General features: G+C 41.6%; 1 protein-coding gene across 17 annotated transcripts in view; it reads left to right on the plus strand.

The window, feature by feature from the left end:
* RBFOX2 (RNA binding fox-1 homolog 2) overlaps positions 1–13384 on the plus strand; it is a 268012-nt gene that overhangs the window by 176587 nt on the left and 78041 nt on the right. For all 17 annotated transcript variants that reach the window (XR_009555753.1, XM_060245527.1, XM_060245531.1 and 14 more), the window contains one exon: positions 1961–2185. Coding sequence is in view for 16 of the 17 variants with exons in the window: in XM_060245527.1 (XP_060101510.1) it covers positions 1961–2185 (225 nt within the window). In the remaining variant the exon portion in view is untranslated. The remainder of the gene's footprint in view (positions 1–1960; positions 2186–13384) is intronic.

A 13384-nucleotide genomic window follows, 5' to 3' on the forward strand; every position in this document is an offset into this window, starting at 1 on the left:
GGTTTGGGGGTGGGCTGGGAAATGTGTACCTTCCCCTTCAACCCTAAGTTTCATTCTTGCATATTAAAAATTAAAATTCATATTTTTAGGAATTGTGTATTTGTGTGTGCGTGCGCACACAGGATTAAATAGGACCAGAAGAAGCACTTTTTTTCTTGGATGCTAATACACTCCCACTCTACACTTGGACTCTTTGTAAGCTTCCAAGTATTCGCCATGCTTATAGTATTCTGGACTTGGGAGAAGGTCTCTCTCCATACTACTGCACCCCACTAAGGGCTCAAGGAAGCCAGATTCCCCTCTTTGTTTTCTTTCTCTTTAAGTGTCCTCACCATTCTGCACTCCCTGGGAGGTCGGTGAGCATGCTCACTGATTATCGTGCCATAGTGTAATGTGTGTTGATTTACCAGCCAACATTTTCTGCATGTTGAGGTTCTTTGGTTGTCATATCTCTTTAATAGAGGTCAAGCATCTGATACATCTGAAGCAGGATTTGTGGGAAAGTGCTGCTGAACACCCATTGTAACTGCGCAGCCATCTCTGTGGGATGCCATAAATTGGGGAATGAGTATAATTAATGCCTTGTCTGAAAGTAGTGATGCTCATGATTGGCTGGAGGGAGGGAGAGACTGTGAGTCATGTTCTCAGTTCTGTTCTTCATAACTCCTTTATTTGGAAAAGCATGGAAAGAGTGATGTATGTATTCCAGTAAATTGGCACCTTGATTTATATGTTTGGTTTCTATTTGGCATCATCAGAGCCTTGACTTGTAAAATGTATTCTACTGTTTAGTCCAAGGGCTTGAGAAAGAGCTTGCAAAACATTTAAAGGATAAAATATGCCATAATGCAAGATATAAAACTTAATCAAAATTTTAATATTTAATTTTATTATCTAGCAAGAGTGATTAATCATAAACCAGAGTTAGAATGCAGCTGTCTCTTCATTTGACAAAATACTTAACTAAACTGGAAGGGCCTTCTAAAGTTCAGGAGACATTCAGCCAGGTTGGCTTCTCTTTGCAGGGATTCTGTAGGGACAGTGTCAATTGAGAAGGCCTTATATTTGATGGCTGCCTATTGAGGCTCAGATGATAGGACACCCTGTGGAGGGCTTTCTCTGAGGACCTTGAAATGCCCATGTGTGTGTGTTGACGAACAGTAAAGAGAAGGTGTTTCTGAGTCCTGTCATGGCCAAACCAGACATAATGGTGTCCATAGGTCTGACATGTGGATGCTGCTGCTATTTTAAAGGGAGCTGAGGAGCTTTTGTCCATCCCCCTGTGTATGCCTTTTCAAATGTCAAAACAGGTAGGATGCAGCCATTTTGGTGCTTGAAAATGTGGGGGGAGGGCAAAGAGCACCTCAGCATGCCCTGCTCCCTTTAAAATTGTGGTGGTGTCCATGGGTCAGACTGTGGACACTTGTCATGATCTAGTTTGGCCCTGGGGCTAGACTATGTAGGACTATGTTCTTCACATTTACCACTGTCATCAAATGAAAATGGATTACTCTTACCACAGTAAATTGAAAACATTTTAAGTAGAATAAAGATCTGTGTCCTGAGATTCACTAACTTCACTGCCTGATTTCTTGTCTTTTTAAAAGAGGGAGAAAAAAAAGCTCCATAATACCTTGTGGAAGAGCCTAGTATCTCAGCTAAATAGATTGCTTTTTCAGTTAAGGAAACAGGATTGTGGATGCCTTTGATCTTGAAACCTTGATCTGATCACTGATTTTACACATTAAACATGCTAATGAAATTTGTGTGCATGGTCTCCAGGAGACAGGATTGTTTGCTTCTTTTAGCGGTTGTTCAACAATGGCTGAGATAACTTATCAGGGTTGGATGGAGTAGATTTTTTCCCCCTTGAAAGAATGTTCCAGTTTTATGTTCCATTTCATGTTTGTTTCTTCAGTGATATACTAAACCTTCTTTCTCTTTTTCCCCCCCTCTCCAGGGTAACCAGGAGCCAACAGCCACTCCTGACACAATGGTCCAGCCATTCACCACAATCCCATTCCCACCTCCCCCACAGAATGGGATCCCCACAGAGTATGGGGTACCCCACACTCAGGACTATGCAGGCCAGACCAGCGAGCACAATCTGACAATCTATGGCAGTACACAGGCGCATGGAGAGCAGAACACGAATTCAGCCACCACACAGAATGGATCTCTTACGGTATGCATTGCAAGGCATAAAACAGAAAAGTTCAGCGTTGCTTCTTAGAGAGATAATTGCATTTGTGTTGGATCAGATGAGACATCTATAAAAGCTTTTTTATGACAGGTTTGGAAGGAGCACCTCTTGTTTTGGTTTGGAAGGACTGCTTATTGTATCCCAAACTGTGTTTTTGCTTTATCTCAACATCCTTGGTAAAAGCTGTGACTGAAGGAGAGAATTCTTCTCAATCACTGCAGAGAGCAGATAAGCAGGCTTACATGAGCTGGTTGTAGAACTGTTGAAAATTGGATTAATTAAGAGGATGTGCATTAGATATCTGAAAATCCAATCCATATCTTTCTTCCCCTCCCCATTAATAGCTAATCTGTTTGTGGCCAGTGGACCCCAAAGGCTACTCCATACCTTGGATCAAGATGGCCAGGCATCTCAAATGTACCACCCAGGTATGGGGGAGTGCCCAGACCCTCATCTCACCCTGCCTACTGTAAAGCAGCTGTTCTTTGTTGGCTCTTATAAGGGAGGCATATTAAGTTAGTACTTATCAGTTTTAGAGGACCACAGGGAGCTTATTATATTATCTCATTTTGGGGTCAAGAATGCCTAAGCCACTCTGGCATAAGAAGCGTACACCCTGATTTGATGACCAGACCTGCCAGTTGTGCGGTTATTACAAGAAGACCATTTTGATGGGGAGAACTACGGTGTTATAAGAAGAGTTTGTTCCTTTTAGTGAAGTATTATAGCAATGAGATGCATTTTAGGGCCATGATGAGAACTGATAAATATCACAGGAAATAGGGAGACTCTTTGTCTGCAGTACATCCATTTATTGATTGAATATTCTGTCTTTTCCATTCTTGTTTACATCATTCTGTAGTTCTGAACTGGGCAGCATGCCTGCAGATTATCCAAACGAAAGCCTTATCCACCCGTTAAGCCACTTGTTAAGTCTTAACTTCCTAATAAAGAGCATTATAGTTGGAACGTTGGGTGCACAGAGGTGGTTTTAATCTTTTAATGCTTTCAGTTCTCTTATAGTATAGCTGGTTCATAGCAGGTTTTTTTTCCTCATGAAAAGCCCTTCATGAGTGCAGAAGTCTCTAGGAGGAACTTGATCATAGTTGCCGTTCAGATTTATATGGAGAGAGAGGCACAGTGTGGGATAGTGCTGGGTGTGCAGTGCGTAGCTGACAACATGGATTGAAAATCTGAAATATGGTTGACCTTGTTTAAGCCAAAAAATTAAGTGATATGTGTTGCTTGAAAGGAGCAAGAAGGCAACTCAAGTACACTTAGTACACTCCAGCACAATCCTGTGTATGTCTACTCAGAAATAGGTCTCAATGCCTTTACTGTTGTTCATTCCCATAGGTGTGCATAGGATCACACTCTTAGTGAAATCCAGGTAAACCTAGGACAGGTCAAAGCTTGATTGGTGCCTTAAATTCTGTATAGGGAACAGTGTTGTCCATATTAAACCAGCAAGTACAACACTGGTTGACATCTTTTCCATGTAAATGTATGAGAACTACATTGTGACAATGGAAAAGAGAAGTTTGGGAAATGAAATCTGCATCACCTGTATGGAAGGGCAGAACTGCCTGTATTTGCATATATGGGTTTCATCTTTGTCCAGACATGCTATTTAATAAACAGGGTCAGGGATGAATAATGTGAGCTGTGACCCTAGTCACCAGCTGCTGCAAGCCTCCTGTTCCTCTTCCATATTAGGAGCCATCTCCAGTGTACTGCACAAAAGAACGCTACATTTCCTCCGCTAATACAATCATGCAGAAAGCTGATGGCAGTGAGAATAGGAGCTTACACATAGCAGCCCATGAACTGAGATTGTTAGAGTAGTCCCTTAAAAAAGATACAATGATGCCATGTGTATTTTGGCAGGGTACAGGGATGAGCTTTCTGAGAGCTTGCAGTGTAAGAGAAAAATGCTGTTGAGGGCTGGGGTTGACATACAAAAGGTGGGGGAGAAAGATACCATTGCTGTTCAGAGATCCAGCCAGATACAAAGATGCAGACATGCACAAGCCAGGGAAACATTGCAGTGGTTTCCTACCATCTCTGCTTTGTTTTCAGGGCTCTTTCATTATATTTCTTCTCCTCCTGTACTCTGTTCTCTTCCTTTTTCCTATTTTCTGCAACATTTCTCTCCAGTACACCTTTTTTGTATTTGCTCTTCCTTGCCTGCAAACCTGTCAGCTATTCCTTGGTTTCTTTAAAATGTTTATGTACATGGCCACATTCCCTTGATTTTATCTGTAATAAAATATTATTCTTAGGTTGCATGTGGTTGTTTATATAGATTAACCAATGGGGGCAAATTTTCCTGTTCCTCCTCTCTTGCTGCAAACCAAAAGGGGGAGCAGCATTTTGGGCAGATCAGTGAGAAGAGGGAGGGAGGAAAATTCCATTCCATTTATTGAAATGTCATCTGTTAGTGGAAATTATAATTGGAATTCAACACTAATCTATGTATTGTCAGCTGTCTTGTGGCTGCCATTTGCTGGTACTTAAAACCACGGATGAGGTCCACATGCAGGCTAAAGAGTTTTTTCTGCACACTCGGGGCATTCTCTGTGCAATTGCAGAGAAACTCCTACCTCCAGTGGTTGCCTTCAGGCCCAGGAGCCATGCTGGGTCCAGCAGCAGTGGCACAGCCTGAGAGCCTCTCTGGACCAGCCAGCGGCCAGGCAACTCAACTTGCGCTGTTGCTGGTGGCATGCCTTGTGTGGCTTCTGTGCTGCACAGCTGCTGCTGGGCCCAGTGGTGGTAGTAACTGCACCAGGGAGCTTTGCTGGGTCCAGCAGCAGTGGTGCAGCCCAGGGGTATACTGCTGTCAGTGATGAAGCCCCTGGGTGGCCTATGAGTCAGCACTAAAGTGGCTGGGGAGGAAGACTCTGCTGATTCGCTTGGAGCTGCTTCAAGTGAATCATCACAGTTCTCTGTGGCTCACTGGGATTTCCCTCACAAGTCTCATGGGCCCCCACTTGTACACATATAAACACAGCTGTAAAAGTTGGGAGAAATCAACCATTTTATGACTCTTTATTAGTATGAAAATGTAACAGTTCCTGGGAACTATACTGTCTTAAGTGATCATGCATATGCATAACTTATGAAGGTGGGAGATTGGGAACAAGAGCTCACCCAGGCCTTGAAAGTAAGGAAGAGATGCCATAAATATTTAGGGTTGCCTACTGCTATTTCCAGAAATATGCTAAGTTACATTATTTTGTTTTTATCTGCAGTCAGCACAAAGTACAAGATATTAACAGAGGCAGGGCAGAAAATAAAAACAAAAAATTAAACAGAGCTCTTTTCTAATGGCCATTATGAATGTTTAGTGTTCATCACCTTTTAAGGACTTTGCCAAACACTGTAATGATTATTCCTAAATCTGGTTTAACCCTTGTAATGGCAAACCAGGAGTGGGGATACCTAGCCTACTCTCAGATGTTAGCACAGATCCCAATTTGTCTTATGACTGCTTTCCTGATGCGGGGGGGGGGGCAAGCCCTCTGGTGGAAACACCATAATAGTTCCTAGCTGTTTGCCAAATTATATTTTTTGGGATGGGGGAGGAAGCAAGTGAAAAATCTGGTGGTTCTTCGAGTTGTCAGTGTTCATGATTATTTGAACTACAGATTGAACCCATGAACCCGTTACTGTGCAGTGTAAGTGGAGTAGAGTTCTTCACAGATGGTTACTTACCTGTTTCTCCATGCTTGCTACAGGAGTGAAGGTGGGCTTCAGCACCAGAGCATCTGCTTTGGATGCAGAAGGTTCTAGGTATAGTCCCTGGCATCTCCAGTTAGAAGGTTCAGATAGAAGGTGAAGTGAAAGACCTGAACCTCTCTAAGAGCATTCTTATATTCCAGTCTTAGATTGAGTCTGTAGAAGTGCAGGGGTCCTCAACAATATCATACTGCCTCCTTAGCCATTCTATGTTCCAGAAATGCGTTAGTAGTGCCATAGTGCCCTAAAACATGTAGGGGAACTTACCTCTATTGAGAGAAGTCTTTAATAACCACATCATGAATACTTTTGTGGTGTTAAAAACATTTTTATCATGTGTCAGATCTGTCACAAGACTTGTTCTACATTTTTTTTAAAACGGGAAAAAGACCCTTATGCTTTTGTAACAGCATTACAAAGCAGAACTGCAGCAAGAACCTCAAACCCCTATGAGTGAGTTTAAACATAAGAGATTTGTTTAGGACAATAGATTTGACTTGAAATGTTTGCCCTGTAAAAGCTTTTGGCATGTTCATATAAATCTTGAGAGTCTAATGCATGGTTCTGCAGTTCCTCAGATTACCTAAACAAAGCATAAGTCATCATGCCTTTTATTTCTGATTAGGCTGGGGTGGGGAATAAGAAATGGGGGGGGGTATTTTGGAGGGCCTTTTTCTTTCAAATTTTTTCATTAGCAAAATCAGACATTTGGGAGAGCAGTGGAAAAGAACCTATGATTTTTTTCTCCTTTGGAGTAAGTGAAATGTTTTTGAGGCTTTTTTACTCCCTTTTAATGTATAGTATGAAGACTCATACGGAGATTTTTATGCAAGAAAATAGACAACATACTCAGGGTATTTGTAGCTAATGTCCAAGGATACACTTATTGTTCATATGTGCCCATAATTAATTTGCTAGCCAATTTAACAATAAAACACTTTTCAAGAGTTCACTTTTTTTGTGTTATCAAGTTTAACTGGGTATCCACTTCTGTTTAGATGTTTATACCCACTTTCTTCCCCAGCAGTGACCCAGAGCAGATTACAGGATCATTCTCCCATCACCTTTTTATCCACACAGCAAGAGCCTTGTGAAGGAGGTTAGGTGGTGAGTGACTCGGTGAGCTTCCCTGGCAGAGGCCTCTAACCACTACACCACACTGATGTACGTGGCTGGTCCCATTGTGAATGTACAAAACTGTTTCTGTCCAAATAATAATCTTCCATTCGCTTGTTGCAAAATTTGTGTCATCTGTCTTTAACTTCTCCTGCTACTTCTCCGATGCCAAAAATGAAGATAAGTGTGCTAAAGTGACTGAAGGTACAGTAGCTTGTGATGCTGTCTCTGTACTATTGTCTACTCTGTACTTTATATGTCAACAGTTTTACTTGTAGAAAACTGAAGCTTTATATGCTTTAATTTTCAGAAATAATTTTCAGTACAATTTTGTATGCTAAGTTATAAAAGTGCATTTTGTGCAGATACAGCACTAAAATTAGTTTAGGTTTAATAAGAAAGTAAGTGTGACATTTATTTCAGTTTCTGCCAAATATTTATTTGTTCCTGGAAAATCCCTGGAAGGATCCCCCCTCCTCATGGCCTCAAACTTTCAGAAACTTTACATCTTTAAATTTCATAGCTAAAGGACACTAACTAGAAAGTCTGTGTGTTCCTTAGTAACAGTCATTGTCCAACTTTTAATTTCTGTACTTGTGCCAGCCATTGCTCTCTCAATGCAGAACTACATGTTCAGCAGACACAGGGAAAATGGTTCTCTGCCGAATATGTAGTTCTGCCTACAATGATGCTATTTGTAAAGTTTGGCACTAGCTGTGGAATTCTAGTCCAGCATTTAAAAACCTATACATTTAATAACCAGTAACTGTTCATAATTTCTTTCATCACAAAAGGCATTGTTGGTATAGCATATCCTTTTGCACCTATTACCTGAAACTTTTAGTTGTGGGATAATACTTAAGTTTCTTATCAAAGAACCCCCCTCAAAATGTTTTTCACATTTCCCAAAACTCTGTATCACTGCAGGTCACCTATGATCTTATAGCCTGAACAGAGATATTCAACATACCCCCCTTGACAAGTATCCAGAAGACAGATATTGGCTCCAAAATGACATTTCATATGTGTAAACAGAAGACACTTGATCCCCACTTCTGTGTTTATACTTTAGGGCTCTTTTTCTAGCAGGAGCTCCTTGCATATTAGGCCACGCCCCCTGATGTGGCCACTCCTCCTGGAGCTTACAGTAGGCTCCGTGCTAAGAGCCCTCTAAGCTCTTGAAGGATTGGCTACATCAGGGGAGCATGGCCTAATATGCAGAGGAGCTCCTGCTAGAAAAAAAGCCCTGCTTCTTGTAGTTCAGACTTGGAATGTATATTTTTAGTGGCAATTCACGTATCAGGAGTATTGAAGGGCCAGGTCGTGCTAGGAAGCATCTCTACTAATACCTACCTTTTATATAAAATTCCTATTTCATTATAACTTTTCCCAGTTGTAGATAATTTGTTTCCATATATTCCTTGGGCATGTAGATCTGAAAAGCAGAGTCAATCTTACGATACAAAACAAATATTTTAGCATCTCTGAGAATCCCTTCTACTAGGAGTTGAAGGCTTTTCCCAGTGCTGGATGAACACTGCATTAATTATATTTAGCTTTGACTGGGATATCATAGCAAACTATGAAACTGGCAAGCTATCATTATAGCAAACAGCAGGTAGGAAGGAGGTCCAGGCAAGCCCCAGACACGTTTCCAGTCTTCAAGCCATGATTTGAAGATGAGTTTTTGTCACATCCGAATTGAGCTATTGACCTCGGAGAAACTCCCAGAAATCTTGCAGTGGGAAGCTCTTGTTTTCTGTTCTCAACTGCCTCAGTCTATTATGTGGATAATTTTCCCCTTAATAATTCTCCACCTTCAGCTGCCTGTGATTGAAACTCCTCAATTAGGCTGATTTATGTGTGTCCCTGTAATTTGACAGATATTATCTCAGGAGTACAGGAGCTGGCAAGGGCTGAGGTGGAAGACAGCAGTGTTGTGAAACAGATTCATGCAGGTTTCTTAGGATTATGAATTGTAATGGGTGTCGTGAAAACACCTGATCCAGCTCAATCATCTGTGTCTCAGTCAGGTTGTTCACAAAAGGCATCAACTGTGCTCTGTTGTGTTGTTTTGCCTTCTGAAAGAAATGGTTAGCAATAGGATTAAATTTAATTTTACTCACTCATTTATATAGTCCACCCTGTCTCCAGATTGCCCATGTCAGTCCCAACTGGCAGGCTCTAAAATATTTTTATCCTAGATTCTCTCCCCCCCCCCCTTAATGAACACTGTTGTTTTTTTTACATAAGTATTTTATTTAATGAGCAAAATTGTAGCATGACCAGTACTAAAGTGAGCCAAAAGTTTAGTTCACGGAAACAGCAATGTTCAGTGTTCAGATTGTGTGAGGGAATCATGATACATCATAAAAGCATTTTCTTAATTGGAATATGCCAAATTTACTTGGTGATATACAGTAACACTTCAGACTGGACCTCTAGGCTTCACAGAACTTAACTTGTTTTGTCTCTCTTGGCCTTTCCCTTCTACTCCTATATTTGTCTCCTCTGTTGTGATGTGCCTTTGCTATAGAGATGAAAAATGGAGGTAATGTGTGAAGCCGCCCTCATATCCATGTAACAGACTGAAATTTAATTGTAGTGAAAGACTATAGTGACAAAAGGGGGGGTTGCATTGCATGTGTTTTTATTTGATTTGTCCCCAAATATTTTGATTCCCGTCCCCCTAAAGACTTTTGGGTCATAAAGTGTCAGGCATCAAAACGAAGTAGAAGGTATGAATTTTGCCTACCCGTGCCTGTTGGCAGTGAATAAACTATATTTACTAAATGGTAGTGCTGGCGATGCAAGTATATTTCTAAAGCAATTAGTGCTCTAGAAATATGCTTGCATTTTCAGCTCAATCATGTAGTGTATTGTTCATTGCTCAAAGGCAGGGATGCAATTTTTCTTTTCTTGCAGAATTAAGAATCCAATGGAAATATCTAAGAGTTGGATTGGAGAAGAAAGATGGGAAATTGAGCACACCTGTGAGGGATGGACCCCTTGTTAGTGTGTTCTTGTCTATCACCCCTTCAAAAACCACAGTTAGAAGATGTTTGGGCTCAAGCTTAATTGCCATTTGTAGCCTCTTATATAGTACTTCCTCTAGTGAGTGACTATTAATTTTATTCATACCTCACCTTTCTCCCCAAAGAGAAACCAAAGAGGCTTACATCATTATCCTTACAACAGTCCTGTGAAGCTAAGGATGTGTGACTGGTCCAAGGTCACTCAGCAAGCTTCCATAATGGAGTGAAGATTCAAACTTGGATCTCATATATCCTAGTTTGACACTCTGATCATTACACCATGCTGGTTCTCTTGTTGACTTCTTTTCTAAGAGTGAATTAAAAATCTGAATTGCCTGGGGAGTCTGTTCTTAGGAAGAGTTACTACATCCTAATGAGGATAGGTTCTGAGATGCAGAGTCCAACGGTGTCTAAGATTCTTGTGGACATCCCCAAGGGGAGCACAATCAGCAAGGAAAGGCGGCAGAATTCTGGGAGGCAAGATAAACCAAACTACTGTTGAAACTATGAAACAGCATCATCTTCAGGCAAAGTATTAAATATATTGTGGTGCTTCTTTTAAGGCTCCCAAGTATTATCTAGGCTAGAACAAAAGAGTGTATATGTTCCTGATCCTTGACATTCTTAGGAGTATTGGAGGAATGTTTAAAATATAAACCCACAGAAGCAGTTCTTCCCCAAACTCAGAGATGTATTGTGACAAAGCTGTGGAGAGACTAGTAGCAAAAGTCAGTTCTATACAAGAAGAAATTAGTCAGTACTTCAAGAGTAGTGATATAGTATGTCACAGAAGTGAGTACACTCCCTCACATTTTGTAAATATTTAAGTATATCTTTTCATGTGACAACACTGAAGAAATGACACTTGGCTACAAAATGGCTACAAAAGAAATGACACTTGGCTACAAAATGTAAAGTAGTGAGTCTACAGCTTGTATAACAGTGTAAATGTGCTGTCCCTTCAAAATTACACAACACACAGCCATTAATGTCTAAACTTTTGGCAACAAAACTGAGTACACCCCTAAGCGATAATGTCCAAATGGGGCCCAAAGTGTCAATATTTTGTGTGACCACCATTATTTTCCAGCACTGGCTTAACCCTCTTGGGCATAGAGTTCACCAGAGCTTCACAGGTTGCCACTGAAGTCCTCTTCCACTTCTCCATGATGACGTCACGTAGCTGGTGCATGTCAGAGACCTTGCGCACCTCCTTCCGTTTCAGGATGCCCCACAGATGCTCAGTAGGGTTTAGGTCTGGAGACATGCTTGGCCAGTTCATCACCTTTACCCTCAGCTTCTTTGGCAAGGCAGTGGTCATTTTGGAGGTATGTTTGGGGTCGTTTTCATGTTGGAATACTGCCCTGTGGCCCAGTCTCCGAAGGGAAGGGATCATGCTCTGCTTCAGTATGTCACGGTACATGTTGGCATTCATGGTTCCCTCAATGAACTGTAGCTCCCCAGTGCCGGCAGCACTCATGCAGCCCCAGACCATGACATTCCACTGTAAAACGGAGCTGTTTCACCAGGTCTTTGGATGAGGCAGCGGGCATCTATCTATTTATTAGATCGGTTGGCCTCCCCCTACACCCTTACGGCCTGCTGCACCACTGTATTGTGGAGCTATACTATCTTGCTTTTTATCACCTTGCTGAACTAACCTACTGCACTTTACTGAATGTTGAAGTTGTTTTTATTATGATTTTATTGTGATTTTAATTCAAATTGTTATACTCCGCTCTGAGCCCCCCCAAAAGGAGGAAGGGGCGGAATAGAAATAAACTACTACTACTACTAATAATAATAATAATTCCCACCACCATGCTTGACAGTAGGCAAGACACACTTGTCTTTGTACTCCTCACCTGGTTGCCGCCACACATGCTTGACACCATCTGAACCAAATAAGTTTATCTTGGTTTCATCAGACCACAGGACATGGTTCCAGAAATCCATGTCCTTAGTCTGCTTGTCTGCAGCAAACCTTTTGCGGGCATTCTTGTACATCATCTTAAGAAGAGGCTTTCTTCTGGGACAACAGCCCTGCAGTCCATTTTGATGCAGCATATGTATGACTGACAGGCTGACCCCCCACCCCTTCAACCTCTGTAGCAATGCTGGCAGCACTCATACGTCTATTTCCCAAAGCCAACCTCTGGATATGACACTGAGCACGGGCACTCAACTTCTTCAGTCGACCATGGCGAGGCCTGTTCTGAGTGGAACCTGTCCTGTTAAACCACTGTATGGTCTTGGCCACCATGCTGCAGCTCAGTTTCAGGGTCTTGGCAGTCTTCTTATAGCCTAGGCCATCTTTATGTAGACCAACAATTCATTTTTTCAGATCCTCAGAGTTCATTGCCATGAGGTGTCATGTGGAACTTCCAGTGACCAGTATGAGGGAGTGAGAGCGATAACCTGCTCCCCCTTCACACCTGATACCTTGTACCCCTAATGAGTCACATGACACCAGGGAGGGAAAAACGGCTACTTGGGCCCCATTTGGACATTATCACTTAGGGGTGTACTCACGTTTGTTGCCAGCAGTTTAGACATTAATGGCTGTGTGTTTGGAACTTTTGAGGGGACAGCACATTTGCACTGTTATACAAGCTGTAGACTCACTACTTTACATTGTAGCCAAGTGTCATTTCTTCAGTGTTGTCACATGAAAAGATATACTTAAATATTTACAAAATGTGAGGGGGTGTACTCACTTCTGTGGCATATTGTATGTACTGATAGCTCTATAGTAGCTACTGGTGTGAAGATACTTGTTTGGATGAAAAAAGTACTGATGCAGAAGTGATATGGAGAAACTACTAGTTGTGATGCAGTCAGAGACACAATTGTGATGGTAGGAAATCCACAGAAAGTCAGGGAACATTTTCTGAAAGTCAAGATCAATGACAGTGGAACCATAGTTGGGTAGTCATAATTGGGTGTCTACCTAGATGGTAAGAATGTTTGATATGGATCTCATCATAGAATCATAGAGTTGGAAGGGACCTCCAGGGTCATCTAGTCCAACCCCCTGCACAATGCAGGAAACCCCCAAATACATACCCCAAGTTATAGATAAATAAGGGGTTCCATGGGGGGCTGGGACACCAGTCAAGTGAGTTTTTCCACAGTCAAAAATACATTACATTGATGTTTGTTAGCAAAGTAGTGGTGTTCGCCTTCTAGTCTTGCAGCAGTTAGGCTAAAAGTAATTTCAAAGCAAAAGGCACATCTCAGACCAATAGTATGGGATGGAATTAGCAGTCCTACCTCCTCTCCAGACTATTTC

This window comes from Heteronotia binoei, chromosome 8, assembly GCF_032191835.1.
Source record: "Heteronotia binoei isolate CCM8104 ecotype False Entrance Well chromosome 8, APGP_CSIRO_Hbin_v1, whole genome shotgun sequence".
NCBI lineage: Eukaryota > Metazoa > Chordata > Lepidosauria > Squamata > Gekkonidae > Heteronotia > Heteronotia binoei.